Source organism: Syzygium oleosum, unplaced genomic scaffold, assembly GCF_021117445.2.
Source record: "Syzygium oleosum isolate NSW1041296 unplaced genomic scaffold, Sole_v2.1 Sole_v2.44, whole genome shotgun sequence".
NCBI classification, from domain to species: domain Eukaryota; kingdom Viridiplantae; phylum Streptophyta; class Magnoliopsida; order Myrtales; family Myrtaceae; genus Syzygium; species Syzygium oleosum.
Genome location: NW_026607528.1, coordinates 756556 through 779123, shown reverse-complemented (window position 1 = coordinate 779123; position 22568 = coordinate 756556). Strand labels below are relative to the sequence as shown.

The following is a 22568-nucleotide window of genomic DNA, read 5'->3' as shown; positions in this document are numbered from 1 at the left end:
AATAATTTCGCTAGCGGAGTTTACACACAACGACATACATGCAATTTAACAACCGATGTTTAGGCAATGACCCATATTCGATTTTTACTTTTAGCAAGCATTTCCATTCCATATATAAAGTGATATTCTACTTGTTCATGTAAACATCTATCTAGATATAGTTGCGATTTCTTTACGTAAAAATCCTATTATGAAAATCTCAAAAAGTCCATCCTAACCGTCTAATATGGGACCAGTTGCGAACAAATTCCCAGAATGGATCGACCAATAAATGAATAAAGTTTAGCCTGACATTTTTCAAAGTGAATAGATGAAAGGTCGGCCAGCTACGAGCGAGAGCTACAAACAGTCTAGCATAAATTATGTCTAGCACGGATTTTTCATAGGAGCGGAACGGGTTTCAATTATAGGTACAGGTAAGAGCAGATGCTCCAAATGCATTTGTCCAAGTCTTTAATTTATTTGACCCAAAAAAAAAGTCTTTAATTTAGCTTTGGAAATGTTCATGTTGATCCTCCACAACCTCTACCGAAATTCACTACTAAATTCCATAGATTCGCTGCTCAGTCTCACCAATTCCCCAAACTCCTTGCCCAGCTTGTGCTTCACCTTACATTCCCCTTCCGTTTTAGCATGCAGCAACGTTATCCTGGTGTCATGCTCGCTTCACCTTCCCATTACAATTCCCCGAAGATTCCATTTATTAATGGAAAAGCAAGTGAAGCCGTACTGGAACTCCAATTTCAATCAAAGCACCAGCGTAGGTTGCACGCAGTGGCACCTTCCGCTTAATGCTGAGGAAATTACGCGTGCAATAACTCAGCATATTTCAAGCAGTCGGCATCGTTCAAGCGCGCACAGTTGAAAAAGCAAAGACTTTACTGTTTTTTTGGTCCGTAGAAAAAGCAAGGACTCGGAGCATCTTTATTGCAAGTTGGTTTTCTTTTCTACTTTTTTGTTAAAAGGAAAAGCAAGTCAAGTCAAGAAGCCCTTGCATAGCTTCCCCGCAACTTCCGCATAATGCTGCGAATAATACGCGTGCAATAACTCAGCATTCTTTAAGCAGTCGGCAAACATCATTGTTCAAGCACGCACAATAGAGAGTGTTGTGTGTTGCTAATCCAACGTCCAAGGCTGAGGATCGGGTTGTATTGTTTGAACACTCCTCTGGTGGTCGACGACTCCTCGCCCTTCTCCGTTTCCTGCTTTGATTGCTCCTTTTTTTCTGATGAGTTGTCTGAGAGTTTCTATTGTTGTTTCAATTTGATCTGAGTTTGAGTCCTACAAAACATTTTTGCTATTCCCAGATCTGGGAATCCATATTTCTCTCCTGTTTCCTTCTCCATCAATCTCTTTTACCATCCTCTCAAGATGAAAAGACAAAAACCCACTCCTTCAGAAGATCCGATCTATGAGGCGTCTTCCTCATGGACCACTCCACACATAGGTGATTATGAAGGCGGAACCAAAAGGCCAAAGGGAAATGATTACGAAGTTTTCTTGAGTTTCAGAGGGGAAGACACTCGCAAAAGCTTCACTGATTATCTTTATACTAGCCTTATCAGTGCAGGAATTCATGTATTCAGAGATGACAATGAGCTCCGTGTTGGTGAGGAGATTGGTCCGGAGCTTCTCTGCAACATTACACAGTCCACGATCTCGATCCCGATTATCTCTGAGAACTACGCTTCTAGCAAATGGTGCCTTTGTGAGCTGGTTCAAATGTTGAAGTGCAAGAGAAGCATAGGGCAAATAGTGTTGCCCATATTTTACAAAGTGCAACCCTCACATCTTAAAAGGGGCTTGGGAGATGCTATTGTTGCCCATAAAGAGAATTTGGACGAAATGGGTGTAAAGGAATGGGAAGAAGCGCTCAAAGAAATCAAATCCTTGAAAGGATGGGAATCGGAGAAAATTGAAAATGGGTACATTAATATCCACTAAATTGTTGTTTATTTTTCACAGATAGATCTTCCTTGAGAAAGAATATACATATTCCCTCCTATGCTGAAATTCATCGTTATTTGACAGGCACGAAGGAGCATTGGTCAGAATTGTTGTCACAAAAGTTATGAGCGAGTTAAAAAGAACTTTTCAGCTAACTGTTCCCCAACAGTTGGTTGGAATTGACGATCGTATCGATGACATTATGAGCTGGATAGATGATAAATTTAATGATACAAAGATTATCGGACTTTATGGAATGGGCGGCATCGGTAAGACGACTCTTGCAAAGGTGTTGTACAACAAACTCTCTCGTCATTTTGAGTATCGTAGCTTCGTGGCAAATATTCGAGAAAAATCTCAGCGCCAGGGTATTGAATGCATACAGGACAAACTAATTTCTGATATAATCAGAAGTTCGTGTCATGTGTCTAATGTTGATGAGGGAATAGGTGTCATCAAATCTCGATTTACAAGTAAGAAAGTCCTAGTTCTTCTCGATGATATTGATGATAATGCTCACTTGAATGCTTTGGTCGACGATGGTAGTTGGTTTGGAGCAGGAAGTATAGTCATCATTACAACCAGAGACAAGAGCATTCTCGATGATGCTAAAACAGGCTACAAATACCCACTCAATGAGTTGTCTAAGGATCAATCATTGATTTTGTTTAGTAGACATGCATTTCGAAAGGATTTTCCTCATAGTGATTATGGGGTCATCTCTCGTGATGTCGTATCTACTACTGGAGGGCTTCCATTAGCTCTTGAAGTTGTAGGTTCATTTTTATGTGGAAAGAAAAGAGAAGTATGGATAGATACATTAAAAAAATTAAAGAAAATGCCTGACAACAAAGTGCAAGAGACATTGATGATAAGTTACGAAGCATTAGATCATGAGCAGAAACAGATATTTTTGGATATTGCATGCTTTTTCATTGGATCATGTAAACAAAATCCAACTTACATGTGGGATGCCTGTGATTTTTTTCCGGAGAGGGGGATTGAAGTATTGAGTCTTATGTCCCTAATTAAAGTTGACAAAGACGGCAAGTTCATGATGCATGATCAACTGAGAGATCTTGGAAGGGAAATTGTTCGTCTAGAAAATCCAAATGAGCCACAAGACCGTAGCAGATTGTGGATCTATGAGGCAAACCCAGATGTACTTGACAACAGCAAGGTAAGAGTTTTTTCTACTTGCCTTAGTCAATGAATATGGGTCTGTTTCCCCTTTCTTGTTTGAGATAAAAATAATTGTAAGTCTTGAGTCCCCAAATCTTGCTGCTTCTACCACAAAAGAGCTCTTTTGGTTAATTGTTGTTTTTGCCTGATTCTAGAACATAATTGAGGAGTAATTTCTTGGTTATGGACGATTGATATATATCTTTACCTGGTAGTAGGATACTCTCCTTTTGGTAACTTCAATGCAACAACAAAACTACAAGACAAAGTATTTTTAGAGAAAACCTGACATTTATAGATTGTTCCGGCAATACTTTTCCAACATATCTGTTTAATGCAATTTGATGTTTGGATTCGTCTTTTGGTTTCTTGATAGGTCTTTTCTTTCTTTTTAATTTTACTTAGTATTGACTTCTTATGAGTTGTTTTAGTACGATAAGTGAGATCTCCATTCAATTGTCACGATTTAGCTATCTTGGTTCCTGTATTTTTTTAGTGGGGTTAAGTGTATCCCCTAGGTATTATTGGTTGTGCAATTTAGTCCCCCATCTATTTTTGTATTTGCTCAATATAATCCTCCAACTTTCACTTTTTTGTGCAATCGAGTCCTTTGTGGTCAATCGTTAGTTGACACCATCAATTTATTGACATGGCATTTGTATTTATTTATGATATATGAGCAACCATGTAATATAACCCTTTAAACATATATTATTTTTGTCGTACAGACTTTTCATAATAGTGGATAGTTTCTTTCTATGAATCTGCTAATACATTTTATTTTTGTGATGATGGATGATTTTTCTATTAATCTCCCAATATTCTCTTTTCTAGCAAAACAATATCTCCCGATATTCTTTTTGTACGATGTTATAATAAATTTTTGTTTATTGTTCAACTCTTAGTGAGCATTTTATTTAGCAAAAAATTAGTTAGCATTTATATCATCATCTTATTTTTGTGAAAGGAAAACTACTTCGGGGTAAATGTGACATGGGTCAACTAGTTTGGGATTCCTTGTGACATGAAAATTAGTGAGGGGTAAATGTAGAACAAGCCTAGTAGTTCGGGATTTTTGGTATTATTAACTGATGTAAATGTGGTTTTTAATTTTGTGTGATGATTAATTTTCATTATTAGCATGAAAGTTAAAAGGTAATCCACTAAAAGCAATTATAATATGTGGATGATTTGTACAAGCATCAAACAAGCATGTGCAAATGTCATAAGTATCGTTAATAAAGAAAAACTAAATATAAACATTGGGATGCAAAACAAAATGAAATAACAAGACTATTGAAAAAAAATGCTACCAATGCTTTCCAGAGAGCATATGTTTCCACGAAGGAAAATGTAATCAACTGAATAGAACACTACTCAAAAGTGCAAAAAAAAAAAGGTATTTATGAAGTTGTTGACAAAAATACAATAAATATACAAAAAAAAACTTATAATGTAAAAAGAAGTAGCGTCTCATCTGAAGGAATACAAGTTTGAAGGAAACGTTGAAACCACCAGACAAATCCGTATTATTGACTCTCATGATTTGCGCTCAGGGTGCAATTCATTACCTAAAGCAAAAAACAAATTTGAGTTCCTAAAATATTGGGTTACAACAAAAGAAAAAAGTAAAAGACTAGAGTTCCTTAAGAATACAATTGTATCGATCTTCATGTCCAATCTGTTCATACGGAAGATCTCATTAATCTATGGGAAAATTGATCAAATTTAGATGACTACTACTACATTGTAACAAAATCAACACGACAACAAAAAGATAGTGTCAAACATCTATAGTAATAAGAAGAAAGTAAGAATCATGTATAGAACATTCGATATTATTCCTTCCACGTACAATGCAAAACCTTTAGCGAAGAAACACATGATAAGAAAGGAACGTAAAACACATGCGTACCTTTTGCGATGACATTCGCATTTTCATTTTGATATTTAGAATTGCAAGCATATTATACCAGAAAGAATGGGGGCATTCTACAATTTGGATTCTTTAATTTTGATACATGTTTTGATGGCAAGTTTGATGGATGCATTTGGACTGTTAGAGTCATATTGGTTCACAAATACATGATAGGAGTAAATGTAGTGTTATTTCACAAATAAATGGCATGAATTTTCATAGATATATTTGAATTAGTCTATGCATGAAGAGAGGCCTTCTATTGTAATTGCAACTGGATGCAAATTTTGGGAATTCAGAAGGTGCAAATTGCGAAGGGCATAATTGGAAGAGGAAAACTTCCGGAACAACCGCTTGAGCTTCTCATCTTTACATAGATTAGATAAATAGTATGTGACCACAACGTGTCATTTCACAAAATTTAAAGGAGAAGCCTACGCCATGATAGTATGACAGCAAATTGAAATCAGTGCATTTTGTTTTACATCAGTTGATCTCATCTCATCATTTAAAACTTATGGTCCACAATGTTTCGAAGTTGCAGGGCACTAGAAAGATTGAGGCACTTTCTCTTGGCAAATGTGGTGAGGCAAGAAGATACACAGCTAAACAATTTAAAAAAATGACCAACTTGAGGTTCCTTCTAGCGGATGATGTGAATTTCACCGGAGATTTCCAAAATTTATTTTCTAAATTAAGATGGCTTCAGTGGGCAGGTTGTCCCTCAGATTTTACTGCGACCAACTTTCATCCGAAGAAATTAGTTGTACTCGATCTGTCAGATAGTGCAATTTCAGAGGACTGGAAAGGATGGGTTCCACTCAAGGTAAGATGTAAAGAAGGCATTGAAGTATTTTCAATATAATTTTTTTTCCTTGTACGTATAACATTTGAAAATTGATTTTCATAATTAGACTAGTCGTTTCTCTTTAATCTCATACTATTGAAGGAATACATGGCGCCCAATGAATGCATCTCTCTTCCATTTGAATTTGTCATCTGTTATTTGATAATAAAAGTTGCTTCTATTTAATTAGTAAACATTTCCTTTGAAATGTTATTCAGAAATATGTGTAGTCGGCACTTGTATATCCCCAACATTCTTTTGCAATTGATATGCTTAAAAAATATTTATATGTTGGCGTAGCCAAACACTACTAAAAACGACATTTAAAATTATAGGGAAAATTTCAATTTGGTACCCAAAGTGGGGTCATTTTCTCAAAAAGGGATCTAAAGTGAACAAAGTGTTAAATAAGGGCTTGAAGTGCCCAATCAGTCTCAAAATAGGGACCCGAAGTGCCCAATTAATCTCAAGTAAAAGCCTAGGTTCGCCGACCGACGAGCACGTCACTGTTCCGGCGATCGGAATAGGGGCAATTTTGTCTTTTACATTTTTTTTTCTCTTTTCCCTCCACCGGCCATAGCCGGGGCCGGCAGAGGTGGCCGGCCTCAAGCAGAGGCCACCCTCGCCGGCGTCGGGCGAGGGCCGCCCTCGCCTGGGCTGGGTGGGCGAGTCGCCCTCGCCGGATCTGGCGAGGGTCGCCCTCGCCGGATCTGGCGAGGGTCGCCCTCGCCCGCCCAGCCCAAGCGAGGGTGGCCCTTGCCGGCATCTGGCAAGGGTCGTCCCTGGGTTTCCCTTGCCAGCGTCAAGCGACCCTCGCCCGACCCTCGTCGACGTCGGGCGAGGCCAGTCACTTCCGCCGGCCCCGGCTATGGCCGACAGAGGGAAAAGAGAAAAAAAAAAAAAGAAGAAGAAGAAAAGGAAAAGGAAAAGAGAAAAAAAAAAAAAGAGAAAGAAAGTAAAAGATGAAATTGCCCCTATTCCGATCGCCGGAACAGTGACGTACTTGCCGGCCAGTGAGCATTTGACCGGCCGACGAACCTAGGCCCTTACTTGAGATTAATTGGGCACTTCGAGCTCCTATTTGAGACTGATTGGGCACTTCATACCCTTATTTGACACTTTGTCCACTTTGGACCCCTTTTTGAGAAAATGACCCCACATTGGGTACCAAATTGAAATTTTTCCAAAATTATATAAGACAACCGTGAAGGATTTGGGGAGCATGGGTATTTTTTGAGGAATTCTAAAAAGTCAAAACATAAGGAGTAGTCGAAAATCACAAGCTGCAACAGTCCAATGACATTGAGGTAACATTTCTTTTTTTCAGATGGCAACCAAGCTCAAAGTTCTCAACCTCGAGAATTGTCTATCACTGAAAAGAACTCCCGACTTGTCTGCTTTCGAAAGCTTGGAGATTTTGATTCTTAGAGATTGTCCAAATCTAGAAGAGATTCATCCTTCTATTGGGGACATTAAGACCCTCGTTTCCTTGGATGTCTCTTGGTGTACAAGACTCAAGAACCTACCGGTAGGAGTAGGTAGAATGGTAAAATTGAGGGAGCTTCGCATAAATGACACTGATATACAAGAGATTCCTATTTCGAGAGGTTGTTTGATGGAGCTGAAAACTCTATGTGTCGGATGTTGTAAACGACTTTCTCAACTTCCTAAATCTATGGACTCCCTTGTCTCATTGACTCTATTGGACTTATCTGATTCAGCAATTGAAGAATTACCTGAATCCATTGGTTCCATGAAGAAGCTCAAGACTTTGAATGCCTCTGAATGTAGCCTGTTAGCTCGCATACCCAGCTCCATAGGCAATCTAGCATCCCTACAAAGCTTGTTCTTACATGACTGCTCCTCATTGACAGAGATCCCCGACTCGATTGGAAAATTGACATCATTGACTAAGCTGAACTTAGAATACACATCAATTACGAAATTACCTAAAACCATTGGGAATATGCCAAATTTGAGGAACTTGAAAATTAGTGAAAGTGACATAACGGAATTGCCTGATGCCATCGGGAAGTTGGCAAAGCTCCGAAAGTTGGAAGCTGATGGATGCAGAAAGCTAGAACGACTACCTAGTAATATATGCGAATTGGTTTCGTTGGAGGAGCTTTCTTTAGGACAATCCGGCATTTCGAGCTTGCCAGAAAGCATTTCTAAGCTCTCTTCTCTCCAAGAGCTAGATGTTAGATATTGTGAAAACCTCCGAGAATTACCAGAACTGCCCTCTGGGTTAACAGATCTAAGGATCACCTACCAGAGTCCGTCGTTGCCCCATCTTTCCCAACTAACCCGTCTTAAGAAACTCGCTCTTTGTCATTGCCCCTGGCTTGAACGTGTCCCAGAGCTTCCCATTGGACTATCGCAGCTTCATATTAATGGTTGCGGAAAATTGAAAGAGTTCACAAATTTGTCAAACTTGAAGCACTTATCAAAGTTGAGTCTCGACAAGTGCTTTGATCTCGTAGAAGTCATCGGCGTGGAAGGTTCACATTGCCTATCCAACTTACCCGCAGGGCAATGCCCTAAGATATCTAGGGTTGATGGGATTGAAGATTCTTCGAAGTTGATGAGCCCAAAGGCATCTCAGCTCGATGGATTGTTGGATCTTTCCGATTCAAAGATTCTGCAGAGAATGGACGCCGCAGCAAGTTGCACGAATTCAGTTGAAATCCAAGACCTTGGTGAATCAAAATCCTCTCAAGTGTCGGATATCCTTAAGTGCACGTCTGCCGAACAATTGCTAGACTTTTCCAGTTTTAAATACCTGAGAAGCCTTTTTGTTTGCGGTTGCAATAGTGTAACTGAAATTCAAGGCCTCGATGGATCGGAATCGTTGATAGATTTGAAAATTATATATTCCCGTTCCCTCAAATCAGTGGACCTCTCGAACGTAAAGAATCTGCAGGATTTTTATTCTGGGGGTTGCGAAAATTTAGTTGAAATTCGAGGGCTCGAGGGATTAGGACCATTGCGGTCATTCGGTATTACCCACTGCCCGTCTCTTAGACAATCACCGGACCTGTTGCGTTTAATTAATTCGCGACGGAGGTGATGGGGGGATCCGCTGAAGTGGAGGTGGGAGGTTGGAGGGAGGGAGGTGGTCGTCTGGGCCAGTGGGGGCGGAGGATCACGGACAGAAGAAGGTGTTTCGGATCTCCTCCCCATTTTCTCTTCCCATTCCCTCATTTATTCATTCTTTTTTTTATTCCCCTCAACTTTTTGTTTACTTAACCGTTTCATTTTCTCTCTCTCATCATCAGTTGCGCTCGAAGAGGAGAAACAAACAGAAGAGGAGGACAAGTTTTGGCGAGGGAGGTTCCACCGAGTGGCGCGCTTTCTCTCTCCTCTTTTTTCCTTCCCCCAAGGGGGGCTTCCAAATCGATGGTGCTCGCAGACCATTTTGCCAAATCTCTGAAGGCTCGCCTTCCGATTTCTAGGAGCGGATCCAGATGGTTAGTCCTTTTCCTTTTGATCGAATCGTCCTTTTACTGGCAATTGTCCAATTTCTGATGCTTGATTCGCCTGCCTGTTTACTTCTTCTTCTTCTTCTGCTTTTTCCTCTAATGAAGGAAAGGTTGGGGTTCGATGATGTTCCTGTGGAAGTCTAATGGTTGTATGTATACAAAGTGAATTCAGTACTTGGTGCTCCCCTTTGTTCTTATTCCGGTCAATAGATTTGTTTTAGGATTTGAATTATCTTGTATAGGGATGGTTCTTTTTACATAATAAAGAAACCTGGGGGACAAGAAATTGAGATTGGGTGCCGGAGGAGCGATTCTTTATACCGGGAGTAAGAATAACCTTTTATTGCTGGAGTTGGAAGTGGGCTCTACCTTCATAAAAGCTTGGGTTGGGGTAAATGGAAGGTCTTCTGTGCCTCCACAAACAGCAGTGCAGCACAATGCCAACACCTTTGTACGGCAAGCATCGTTTACAGCTGGGGATGGAATTCTTTTTTACGTAATAGTGTATAGCTCTTTATTTTTTCTATTTTTTTTCATCCTCCTGTCTTCTTCTTTTCACTGCCATCATCTGGTTTTGTGTTTGCTTTATTCTCTTCTTTACTTATGCCCCAGATGCTTCTCTAGTTAACTTTCTTTATGAGATACGAGAGCTTCTTCAGTGATGTGCTTCTGCTGTGGTGATACTAGTGTTTTTGTCTTCTGCTTTTGAGCTTCATTCCCTCTTTTCCAAGATAACATATAGGTGTTAGTACAGAAAGAAGATCAAGAATCTATCAATTTAGACCTTAATTTTCTGTAGAGTCTTATGATTATTGATCCAAAGTATGGTCCAATTTCAATCATTTAGGATCCATCCTAACAACCTTTACCTTAAGGGTTAGATTTTATACTGCTGGGATTGCCTCCCATATGTGTACTGATTAGATCATGAACAGTCGTTTTGTGTAGCTGTGACATGTCATCTATGTATAACTATCTAAAAAACGAATGTGCTTGGCCTATCTACATGAGAATTGGCTCTAGGCAATCTGTTGGGATGCAAGTTCTCGGGCCTGGTGCTTGTGCTCTAGAATCTAGTATGGTGGACTCCTCTAGAATCTAGTATTGTGGGATCCTCTTCAGTTTCTCACCTTGTGTTTCTGGATTCTCTCCCATGATTGCCCCAAATTTTCACTTTTTATTCTCCTACTCATTTATGAATCGCGTTACTTTTTTATCATGTCTAGTTCAGGATACATTTCATGATATGTCCTTTATGGGGATTTTATAGTGCTTGTGCTGTTTGCAAGTTTTCAAATGGCTGGGATCCTCTTTATAGAGATACCTTTATTTGTATTGTACCTTGCTATCGTCCCTTTTGGTTCCTTTTTTTTACCATATTTTCATTCTAGAGTGACAAATTTTCCGTGCTGTTAATCAATAGTTCAAATCTAAGTTTTAATTGTGATCTAGACATTATCAAGTCATTCACTTGATTGGCTAGTGACCTACATGTCGCTGTTTTCTTATCACCAGGCTGTGACAGCAATGCTGTAGCAGGCTACGCAATATGTTGACCAGACACCTGATGTTGAGACCAAGATAGAGCTTATAAGACACTTGACTCTGTCGCCGCTGGGAAGGTGAATATGTGAGATCAAACTCTGTTGCAGCTTATGTTCATCAGCAATCTGCTTTTGTTTCTTGGTTTCTGTAGCTAGTTTCGTAATGCAGATATATGTCAAAATTAAGAGAGCACGGTCGATCAAGAAACTTGCAATAGAAAGGAAGAACAAGGTCTTATAGCAGAAGCTACTGATTTGATGCAAGAAATCAGGGTAACTAGAAGTTGACTTATGTTGTCACTGATCTTGTAATTGGTTTTTCCTTGTCCAACATTCCTATGATGGGTTTGAAATGCAGGTACAAACTTTTGGAGCAACGGCAAGGATGGACAAAATTGCCTTTATTTTTGAACAAGTATGGGTTTTTTGTATTGCTTTTGGCTGATTATGCACTATTACTATGATTGGTTTTCTGATCGATGGATTTTGCAGGTTCGTCTGTGCATAGATGTCCAGGATTATGTCTGTTCACATATCCTTTCCAGGAAGATTGGCCCCCGAGTGTTTGATACAGATCCTTCCAAAGAGAAGAAAAAGCCTAAAGAAGGTGAAAACATTGTGGAACAAGCACCAGCTGATGTTCTGTCACTTCTGGAGTTGAAATGGATATACTATGACTCATGGGTACGGTGAATTGGTGTTTTGCTTTTCCTAATGTTGTGTCCACTGTCTTTTTAACTAATTTGTTTTTGCCGATCAAGCACCACCTGGTATTCAGGTTGTGGTTCAAACCATGAACTTGTATGGCTTTATATATCTGGCACATACTCTTCATCCTTTCTAGCTTTATCGCAAACTTTGACGTTCCAGATGTACTTGATGGATTTGAACTCTCATCTTAGTTTACCCCGCATTTATGTGGTTAACGATGTAGGTATAGGTATGATTCACATAACAATGATTACCTTGAGATTTGTCGATACTATAAGGCGATATATGAGATTCCATCAGTGAAGGGCAACCCGGAGCAGTGGATACCGGTGAAGCTCTTTCCTTGTTAAGTCTTCACTGAGTTTTTCAAGGTGCAGCTGTTCATTGTGTGATTTAATTAAATGCTGGTTCTAAGGAAAATCTGCTGGTACTTAATTCTATCACCACATGATCCTATGCAGTCAAGCCTTCTTAATGCCACTTTAGAGGATAAACATTTCTCAGAAATTCCCCAATTCAGGTACCATCTTTGAATTGTTCTAGGTAATTGGTTGTACATCTTGCGATATCTGAATAATGTGCCATAGAATTTGGTCAGCCATGCCTTTGATAATTTAACGCAGGTTGCTGCTGAAACAATTGGTCACAATGGAGGTTATCCAATGGACTCCTCTTTAAAGCACTTTCAAAGATAATTTAAGAATGAGAAAAACACACTCAGAGGTGAACTTGCTGAGAAGGCAGCAGAAAATCTTAGACGGAGAATCATCAAACATGTAATTACAAAACTTTCTCATTTTCTTTTCATTGGATTATCATTTAGATGTGACTCACTCTATTTTCTGCAGAATATATTGTCGTTCCGAAGTATTACTCGAGGATTACCTTGAAGATACTTGCAGAGCTGTTGTGCCTCATCATCCAGGTCTGATTGTGTTGAACATTTGTTTATATTCTTTATTGATGTAATCTTTTTGAATGATTGCCTAGACCCCTCATTTAACCTGAGCAGCCTCTCTGCCTTAAATCCCTGATTGGGGCCTGGTTGCTGGACTTGGATACAAGCTCCAAAATAGTGGAAAATAGGTTTTGGCACCTTGAAAGCCAAAGGCTTGTCACGGATTTGAGAATGTTGTCTTCATAGTCTTGTTTTGTAAGCATTTCTGACCGACATATATGTGTACACTTGGCTTAGTCGACTTCTGCTCATAAATTTGTTGTGGCTATAAGTGTCATTGCCTGGCATTGTGAAACCATTTCTTGTCCCATGGAGCCTGATATTCTAATGTACTTTAGAAGGGTGGGAAGAGCTCTGCTATATCGCTAAAAATAGCTGAGCAAGCTTTTTCTGCTAGTATTAGCACTCACCATTTCCTGTGTTACAAAAGTATATCTCGCTAGAGATCTTGATTAATCAGTCATGAATCACATGCCTCAATTTATTAAATCAACACTATCATCTAATAAAGAGACCATATAATGATAATTATACAAGCTTGTATGATAATTTTTCAGCATGACCTCTTACTTCTATATTACCGTTCTAGGGAGCTGAGAAGCATCTTTCCTTAATGGTTATTTCCAAGTCCCTGGTGGCAAAGGCCAATGGGAGTTGTCAGTTTCCAAACGACAAAGGACAGCAATGACATTTTGAACTCACAGGTGACATTTGGAAAAGCTGCTTGATCTTGTCGAGAAAAGTTGCCACCAAATCCCCAAGGAAACCACGGTCCATAGGCTCTGCTTTGAGAGCTTGAAGATGTTTTTGATTGAATGAATGATATCTCTCTCCTCGAGCCTCTCTCTCTCTCTCTCTCTCTCCAATAGAGAGAAGCTGAAGAATGCTGTTTCACATTGTACTCTGAAGTGGGGACTGAAGATATTCATCATACAACTCTCGTGTAGCTGGCTTAAGTTTGATTTCATATTTTGCAGGGGGACTAGATCTGGGGTTCGGACTGAAATGATAATACTGAACACACTTTCTGCATACGAATGCTGTCTTTTCATCTTTCCTCTTTCCTCATTCTAGAACTCGTACCTATGGAACAGGTATCCGCACAAGATGTGCATTCATTAGGACTGAGATGAGCGCTTTGTTACTGAATTCTGTTCCGCCTTATGGCTTGAAGTATGAACCCGTCAAAATGTGCATTTGGCGAAACAATTTTGGCTGGTGCTTGTGTTTTTCTAACTTCCGGGATAACATTACCTATCCAAGAATAAAGGCTAATGAATGCGATCCTTTTATGTCACTTTCACATTTGAAATGAGCACCCGTTTTGAGGGAGCTTCATTTTAGAGGTGCTCATTTCATTAAGGTAACTGCACTTTTTATCTCCTCAAAGGTTGTTGTTTTTCTCCAAGTCGATACTTGATATCTATCTATCATTTTATCAAAGAATGCCATTATCGAATTTACTTAGCATAAGTCGGACAAAGAAAATTATTGATTTTCAATGTACTAATTTTTCTCGTTATATGTACCATCAATGTTTTGAAAATTACATCAATCATCATAAAGTTACACAAAACATCATTATTGAGGTCCTTTTTAACATGGGCAATTAATTATTTATGAGAAGTAAATGGTTTTGTTTTTTAGAAAATGTAATTTTCAATTTAAAGTGGCCAGAAACACACGTTTTACTTTTAGTTTTTTTTTTTGTGTTCAAATACTACTTTTAGATGACTTAATTAGTGTTGCAGTGTAATTGCCAACGCCTTATTTCAAATGTAGGAAAAATTTGAGGTAACGCACATCATTTGAAGATCTATTTTTGCCATGTACTTGGAAACCAATTAAAATTCTGAAAAAAAAAAACTTATATAAAGCATTCAAAAACATTTGATTTGACGTGTCGGGTGAGAACCGACTTATAAATATTATACATACTTTGCACTTATAAATGTACGTGAATTTGAAAATTCATGTCGGGCGAGAACCGACTTCTAACTCACCTAGAACATCGCCGACCTCGAACGCGTGTTGGCTTGCCCAATCGGTATATGCGCCGGCACTAGAAGGGATCTTCCATCCCCCAGAACCTCCCACCGTGTAATTCGTCGCCTCGGCGCCCGATAAAAGCACGACCGTGACCGTGAGTGCGCAGGTTGTGACTTTCGCGTTGGTCATTTTTGGCTCGGCTTGTGTTACGATTTGAAGCCCAGGTCGCCCCCACCAAAAAGACTGTGCTCCTTGTTTGTCAAAGGCGTGATTGGATTTAATACTGAGTCGGTACCGATAAGAGGCTGCATTATGCTGGACATGTAGTGGGGCACATGAATTGATTGGTTTTGACTGATTATCTTTATCTTCCGCGTAGTCGGTGATGGAGTCTGGGATTTTAAAAAGTAAAGTCAAATATGAAAGCATTCACATTAGTATTCTGGTGTAATTAAAATATTTTTTAAAAATAATTTTGAATGAATACTACTCTCTCTCTATGTGTATGTGTGTGTGTGTGAATCATAAGTATGTTTAAAACAGTTAATATAAAAGAAAAATTAGATAAAATAAAGTATTCATGTTCAGAAGACCTAGCGAATGTTGACTCATAAGTGTTCGTTTGTGCAAAAACAAAGTTGTTCGACAAACCTTAAAGCGCAGATGACTAATCCGAATGTTAACGAATGATCCGAGCCCAATGAATTCACGTTGTGTCCTTAAGACAATTTGTCCTCTCCATCGGTACCCAAGGTTCTTGAACAATTGTCTCCCAGGATAAAATGGATTGCCTTTCCTATGAAGTAGTACTTCTTCAAAGGAAACCTTGAACGCAACTTTGCAGATTAATCGCACGAAAATGACAATAATGAAGAATAAGAGAGCAGCAGCAAAATGCCGCACCAAAACACAAATGTATTTTGTTTTATTTAAAAACAATGAAAAGTCACGAAGAACCAAAAAGTTTCGTTCGGTTCACGAACAGACATATCTGTCCGAAAATAAACGGGCGAACAATCACGAACAGACATATCTGTCAATAAAATAAAATAAAATTCCAAATAGATATGTCTGTTCAGTGAAAAACAAAACTGTCTGAACCACACTTCTCATTCACCTTCTATGGGATTTGGATACCAAAGTCCCAATAATCCCCCATATGAATGAGAAGTTTAGATATCATGACTCTTCGTGCATGCATGAGATGCAATGTGCGATTATTCCATGAGAGAACGCTGAATTGGGATAAGTAGTCGGAGACTTTGAACTTTCCCTAGTGAGACCTATTGGACTTACTCGGTCAATCAGTAGACTTGATGTCTTTGAACTATCGGCCTTCGGTGTAAGTCAAGACAATAGGAATCACACAACTATCTTTCAAACAAAATTAGTTCTCACTGCTACGTTCGTTTTGGCCGTGAATACCACCCGGTTTCATGAGTGCTTTCGAGAATTCGGACTTTCAAATTCTTCATAGAAGCGGCCCTCACTTCACACTCACATAGGTGATTTCTGAATGTGTGGTATAACATATACCCAAAACAGAATAATTAAAAGCTTACACTTAACCTTCACATGTCAATACTGTCTCCATACGGGAATGAGTAAGAGTTGACAGTACTCTACACTACCTGCATAACTTTGTTGTCCCTTTGAACCTAGATCTTGGGATCTCCAGTCAACTAGGTAGGGTTTCCGCTATGATGACTTAATTTATAGGCCTTAAACCCATTCCTCTTGATGTTTTCACAACCATCTCTCTAGTTAGGCTTTTTGTTAATGAATCCATAACATTATCTTTTGACTTCACAAAGTCAATCGTGATAATTCCACTAGAGAGTAGTTGTCTTATAGTATCGTGTCTTCGACGTATATGTCAGGACTTCTCGTTATACATGACATTCCTTGCCCTGCCTATTGCCGCTTAACTATCACAATGAACACACATAGCTGGCACTGGTTTAGGCTAATTAGGAATGTCTTCTAAGAAATTTCGAAGCTACTTAGCTTCTTCACCGGCCTTATCCAAAGTAATAAATTCTGCTTCCATAGTAGACCTCGCAATACAAGTTTGTTTGGATGATTTCCAAGACACTGCTCCCCCACCAAGTATAAACACATACCCACTTGTGGATTTTGTGTCTCTTGTGCCGGTTATCCAATTTGCATCACAGTATCCTTCAAGTACCGCTGGATACTCTGTGTAGTGCAAAGCAAAATTTTGAGTATGCTTCAAATAACCCAATACACGTTTCATAGCTCTCCAATGATTTTCATTTGGATTAACTGTAAATCGACTTAGCTTGCTCACAGCACAAGCTATATCCGGCCTAGTACAGTTCATGACATACATTAGACTGCCTAGTATACTAACATACTCATTTTGAGCTTTGCTTTTACTAGTATTCTTTGAAAGATATAAATTAACATCTACCGGGGTCTTTACTGGTACAATGTCTAGATTCTTGCACTTTCCAAGAATCTTCTCAATGTAATGAGACTATGATAGAGCTAATCATCCAGATGTCTTATGAATTTTAATCCCTAAAATAACATCCGCAACCCCCATATCTTTCATATCAAATTTACTTGTGAGCATGCATTTGGTTGTCTTGACAACCTCACTATTACTACCCATTATAAGCATGTCGTCTACATACAAGCACAAAATGGCAAAACCATTATGAGTGTTCTTAACATAGACACATTTATCACACTCATTAATCTTAAAACCATTCAACAACATGACTTGGTCGAATTTAGTATGCCATTGTTTCAGTGCTTGTTTCAAGCCATAGAGTGACTTGATCAGCCAACACACTTTCTTCTCTTGTCCTGGAACATTGAACCTCTTCAGGTTGTTCCAAATATATTTCTTCTTCAAAATCCCCGTTTAAGAAAGCCGTTTTCACATCCATTTGATGGATTTCAAGCCTGTACACCGCTGCTATGGCAATTAGCATCCTTATAGATGTAATTATAGTAACAGGTGAATAAGTGTCAAAATAATCAAGACTTTCTCGTTGCTTGTATTCTTTTACTACAAGCCTAGCATTATATTTATCAATAGTACCATCCGCTTTCATTTTCCTCTTGAAAATCCATTTACATTGTAGTGGTTTATAACCAAGAGGAAGGTTAACCAATTTCCAAGTATATTTGACAAGATGGATTCAACTTCACTATTGATAGCTTCTTTCCAGAACGGGGCTTCTGGGGATGTCACAGCCTCTTTAAAAGTCTGAGACTCATTCTCTAACAAATATGTTAGAAAATCAAGTCCAAAAGACTGAGAAGTTCTTTGTCTTTTACTACGTCTAGGTTCATTCTCCATAGGATTGCTTCTAGGTGTAATATCCTGAGGCCTCTTATCATTATTAATTGGCTCATATACTATGTTAGATGGAAATATATTCTCAAAGAATGAAGCGTCCCTTGACTCAATGATCGTATTAATATGTATATCTACGACCTCAAACTTATGAACAAGAAATCGATATGCATTACTATTAATAGCATATCCAATGAAGACAAAATCAACGGTTTTCGGTCCTCTCTTAACTTTTTTAGGTTTAGGAATCGCAACCTTAGCCAAGCACCCCCACACCTTGAGATATTTCAAATTAGGCGTTCTGCCTTTCCACTTCTCATAGGGAGTTTGTTTTGCTTTTTTGTGGGGTACTCTATTTAAGATAAAATTCACCGTCAAAACAGCTTTCTCCCACAAATTCTATGGTAAACCGAAACTAATCAACAATGCATTCATTGTTTCCTTTAAAGACCTGTTTTTCCTTTCCGTCACTCCATTAGCTTGTGGCGCATAAGGAGGAGTAATTTGGTGAATAATACCAAACTCAGAACAAATTTCTTTAAAAGGAAATTCATATTCACCTCTTCTATCACTTCTTATCATTTTAATTTTCTTATTTAACTGAGTTTCAACTTCAGACTTATAAGTTCTAAAAGCATTCATAACCTCATTTTTGTTACTAAGCAAATAAACATAACAATATCTCGAACAGTCATCTATAAAAGTAATAAAATACTTCTTACCACCCCTTGACGGTATTGCTTTCGTATCACATATGTCTGTGTATATTAAATCTATAGGTTCTGTGATTCTATTATCTATAGAATAAAAAGGAGGTTTAGAAAACTTAGATTCAAAACACACTTGGCATTTTTCACTTGGACAGTCAAATTTTGGCAATAACCCATGTTCATTAATTTCTTTATTGACTTATAATTAACATATCCTAGTCTAGCGTGCCATATATTAGGAGACTCAAGCACATAAGCAGAAATAACTTTATTCATAACATCACTGGGTGCAACAGCCATTACATTCAACTTGAACAGACCATCACTAAGATAACCCTTTCCAACATACATCTCATTTTTGGAGAGTACAAACTTATCAGATACAAACACCAACTTGAAACCATTCTTGCTAAGGAGAGATATGGAGACCAAATTCTTGCGTATGTCTGACACATGTAGCACATTGTTTAGTGTCACAATTTTCCTAAATGTCATCTTCAGAGCAACCTTTCCAACACTTTCAACCTTAAAGGTCGATGAATTACCCATGTAGAGTTTTTCATCACCTTCCACAAGCGTGTAAGATGAGAACATCGATTTATTGATGCATATATGACGAGTTGCTCTAGTATCAATCCACCATTCTTTGGGGTTTCCCACCATGTTGCACTCGGATATCATAGCAGTAAGATTGATATCATCAACACCACTGAAAATCTGTTCCACCACATTCGCCTGAGTCTTCTTTCTTTTCTTGGCTCTATAGTCTTTGGCACGATGTCCAGACTTTCCACAATTGTAGCATTTGCCAATGAACTTTTTTAGGCCTTGGGTGGATCCCTCTCCATACTTTTTTGCTCTTCTTGTTGGTTTTCGATCCTTCTTCAACAACGTTGGCCCTTGAGACTTCCAGATTGCTGCCAACTTTCTTCTTAGAAAGCCTATTGTCTTCCTCTATCCTTAATCGAACAATTAAGTCTTCAAATGATAACTCATTTCTCTTGTGTTTGAGATAATTTTTGAAATCTTTCCAAGACGGCGGTAACTTTTCAATGAAAGTAGCCACTTGAAATGATTCACTAATCATCGTACCTTCAGCATGAATGTCATGCATAATCACTTGAAGTTCTTGAACTTGACTTAAGACGATTTTAGAATCTACCATCTTGAAGTCCAGAAATTTGCCGACAAAGAATTTCTTCAATCCAGCATCTTCTGTTTTGTATTTCTTGTCCAAACTTTCCCACAACTCCTTAGCCGTTTTCAGTGGACTATAAACGTTGTAGAGGGAATTGTCCAGATCATTAAGGATGTAATTGCGACACAGGAAGTCAGAATGCTTCCATGCATCTACGGTAGCAACCTTTTCCTTGCTTGTCTAACCTTCATCCAACTTAGGAGCATCCTCAATGAGGAACCTTGCCAAGTTCAAAGCGGTGAGGTAGAACAACATCTTCTGTTGCCATCTCTTGAAATCAGCCCCATTGAACTTTTCTGGCTTCTCTCTATGAGTCGGAACAGACGCAATAGGCGTCATCGATGTTGTAGCCATTTCTGTTACGAAGACAGAAATTATTGAAAATGCAACTTTACAAACACACTAATTGTCTTAAGATTGTTGACTCATAAGTGTTCGTTTGTGCAAAAACAAAGTTGTTCGACAAACCTTAAAGCGCAGATGAGTAATTCGAATGTTGACGAATGATTCGAGCCCAACAAATTCACGTTGTGTCTTTAAGACAATTTGTCCCCTTCACCGGTACCCAAGGTTCTTGAACAATTGTCTCCTAGGATAGAACGGATCGTCTTTCCTATGAAGCGGTACTTCTTCAAAGGAAACCTTTGAACGCAACTTTGCAGATTAATCCCACGAAAATGACAATAATGAAGAATAAGAGAGCAGCAGAAAAATGCCGCACCAAAACACAAATGTATTTTGTTTTATTTAAAAACAATGAAGAGTCACGAAGAACCGAAAAGTTTCGTTCGGTTCATGAACAGACATATCTATCCGAAAATAAACGAGTAAACAATCACGAACAAACATATCTATCAATAAAATAAAATAAAATTCAGAACAGACATGTCTGTTCGGTGAAAAACAAAATTGTCTGAACCACACTTCTCAATCACCTTCTATGGGATTTGGATACCAAAATCCCAATAGCGAAGTCACTAAGAAGCTGAACAAACAAGTAAAACGAAAACTTGGTTGGGTTTAAATTTTAGATGAAAGTTATGAGCCGTTAAAGTGAGATGGCACAAGCATCATATGAATGAAATTTTATAGGTTTCTTAAGTAATATTATGTTAATTATTGATTAACTGCATGCTTAGGTTTTGAAACAATATGAATAATTGGATTTTTGAGATAAAAAAGAGAGGAGATTTTGACATAGGGCTGTGCTTAAACCAGCTCTTCCCTGATGTAATTAATTTGGTTTGAGTCAATATAGGTTGATTCAATCTTGAAACACTCTTAGTCTATGCTCTTGTGTATTAAAGCCGTGCAATTTGATTGTATTTCTCTGAAGAAATATGCGCTCTTCTAAAAGGTATTTGTGTTTTGTAGAATGTCTATTGAGCTTTGTGTGGAAGCAGCACCCTCTACAAACCGTAAAATCTCGAGGATTACTTAGTGGACTTAGCCTTGTCGTGAGTGTAGTAAGTCAAGTGGAAGGTCAAACCACTATAAATTTATTTTGCATCTCTTCTCTCTATGACTCTTTCATTATCCGTTGGATAGAAAGTACTACTCCTGCATAACTATTTTCCTGCAAAAGCAATACACCATGCACGTTCTTCATGAAGAAGTTTAAATTTTCTTAAAACAACCAATTCGCCCTCCTCCAACAGCCCACTGTACACATTCCTACAACAGCACACTATACATGTTCTTCACGAAAAAGTTTTTAATTTTCTTAAAACAACCAATCACCCTCCTACAGCAGTACACTGTACACATTTTCCACGAAAAAGTTCTAATTTTCTTAAAACAATCCATTCAACCCCTCTTAATAGTTGCGTTAACCATTTCATTAATCTCTTTAGACAATATTTGTGTTTGTTGATAGGAGCAATGAAAAATCTATCTCACTAACCAAAATGAATCTCTTGAATAATTCTTTCTGGATGACCATCATAGTAAGTGGGAAATTACCAAAATCATATGACATAATCTTTTTCTTCTGGTCTAATTAGAGGGAATTCATATACCCATCATTAACATTTAATAATATTAGAATTTAATAATTATCTCGTCTGGCACTATAAAAGACAATGAAAAAAAATTGAGGATGAAACCTCTTTGAAGCTTCTTGTAGTTGTAGCTACCGATTATTGAAAAGAATAATACCTGTGGCTTAAAGAAAAGCTTCAACCTTCAGAAATGTTAAGGACTTCGGTTAACACGGAAATGCTTCAATTAAACGATGAATTTGGGTTCCAAGGTATCCAATCTCACATCATCAGAAAAATGGAAATTTGATCGGGCAGAACCTTTTTTGGAGCTGTGGAGAATCAATTGGGTAGAGAGAGAGTTGAAAAAAAACTATAAGCTGACTGCTTATATACAACATTCGGGCACGAAAAGCCGACCGTTTGACTACTTTGAAGGCTCCGACTCAAAGCAGTTTCTAGTATGACAATCTCTTACTTCTCAACCAACTACGCAAACTCTAAAGGGATTGACCCCACAATATTTGTGGACGTAATTAGAATGAGGCCCCAAATATATTTAAATTTTGTGTCACCTTCTATATTGTTTGACAAACCAGATATTTTTCAAATATTATTACATTGCTCGAATCAAAATGAACATTTTTTTATTTGAGAGATGTGCAGATATACTTGGGTTTTCTTTCGTATTGCAATTTCCAACACACCCATGAGCACAATCCATGGAAGGTCCACAAGAAGTGTAAAATGCTCACACTTTATCATTTTTTTT

General features: G+C 38.3%; 1 protein-coding gene and 1 pseudogene across 1 annotated transcript; both read left to right on the top strand.

Annotated features, from left to right (window-relative positions):
* The window catches only part of LOC115667933 (26S proteasome non-ATPase regulatory subunit 12 homolog B-like), a 73215-nt pseudogene that overhangs the window by 7817 nt on the left and 42830 nt on the right, over positions 1 to 22568 (top strand).
* Positions 1049 to 13277, top strand: LOC115662598 (disease resistance protein RUN1-like). Its single transcript, XM_056306462.1, has 12 exons — positions 1049 to 1925; positions 2032 to 3127; positions 5592 to 5873; positions 7222 to 8893; positions 11073 to 11152; positions 11279 to 11335; positions 11413 to 11609; positions 11855 to 11960; positions 12093 to 12151; positions 12230 to 12285; positions 12480 to 12556; positions 13179 to 13277. The coding sequence occupies exons 1-12, from the start codon at positions 1372 to 1374 to the stop codon at positions 13275 to 13277; spliced, it is 4335 nt and encodes a 1444-aa protein (XP_056162437.1). The 5' UTR covers positions 1049 to 1371.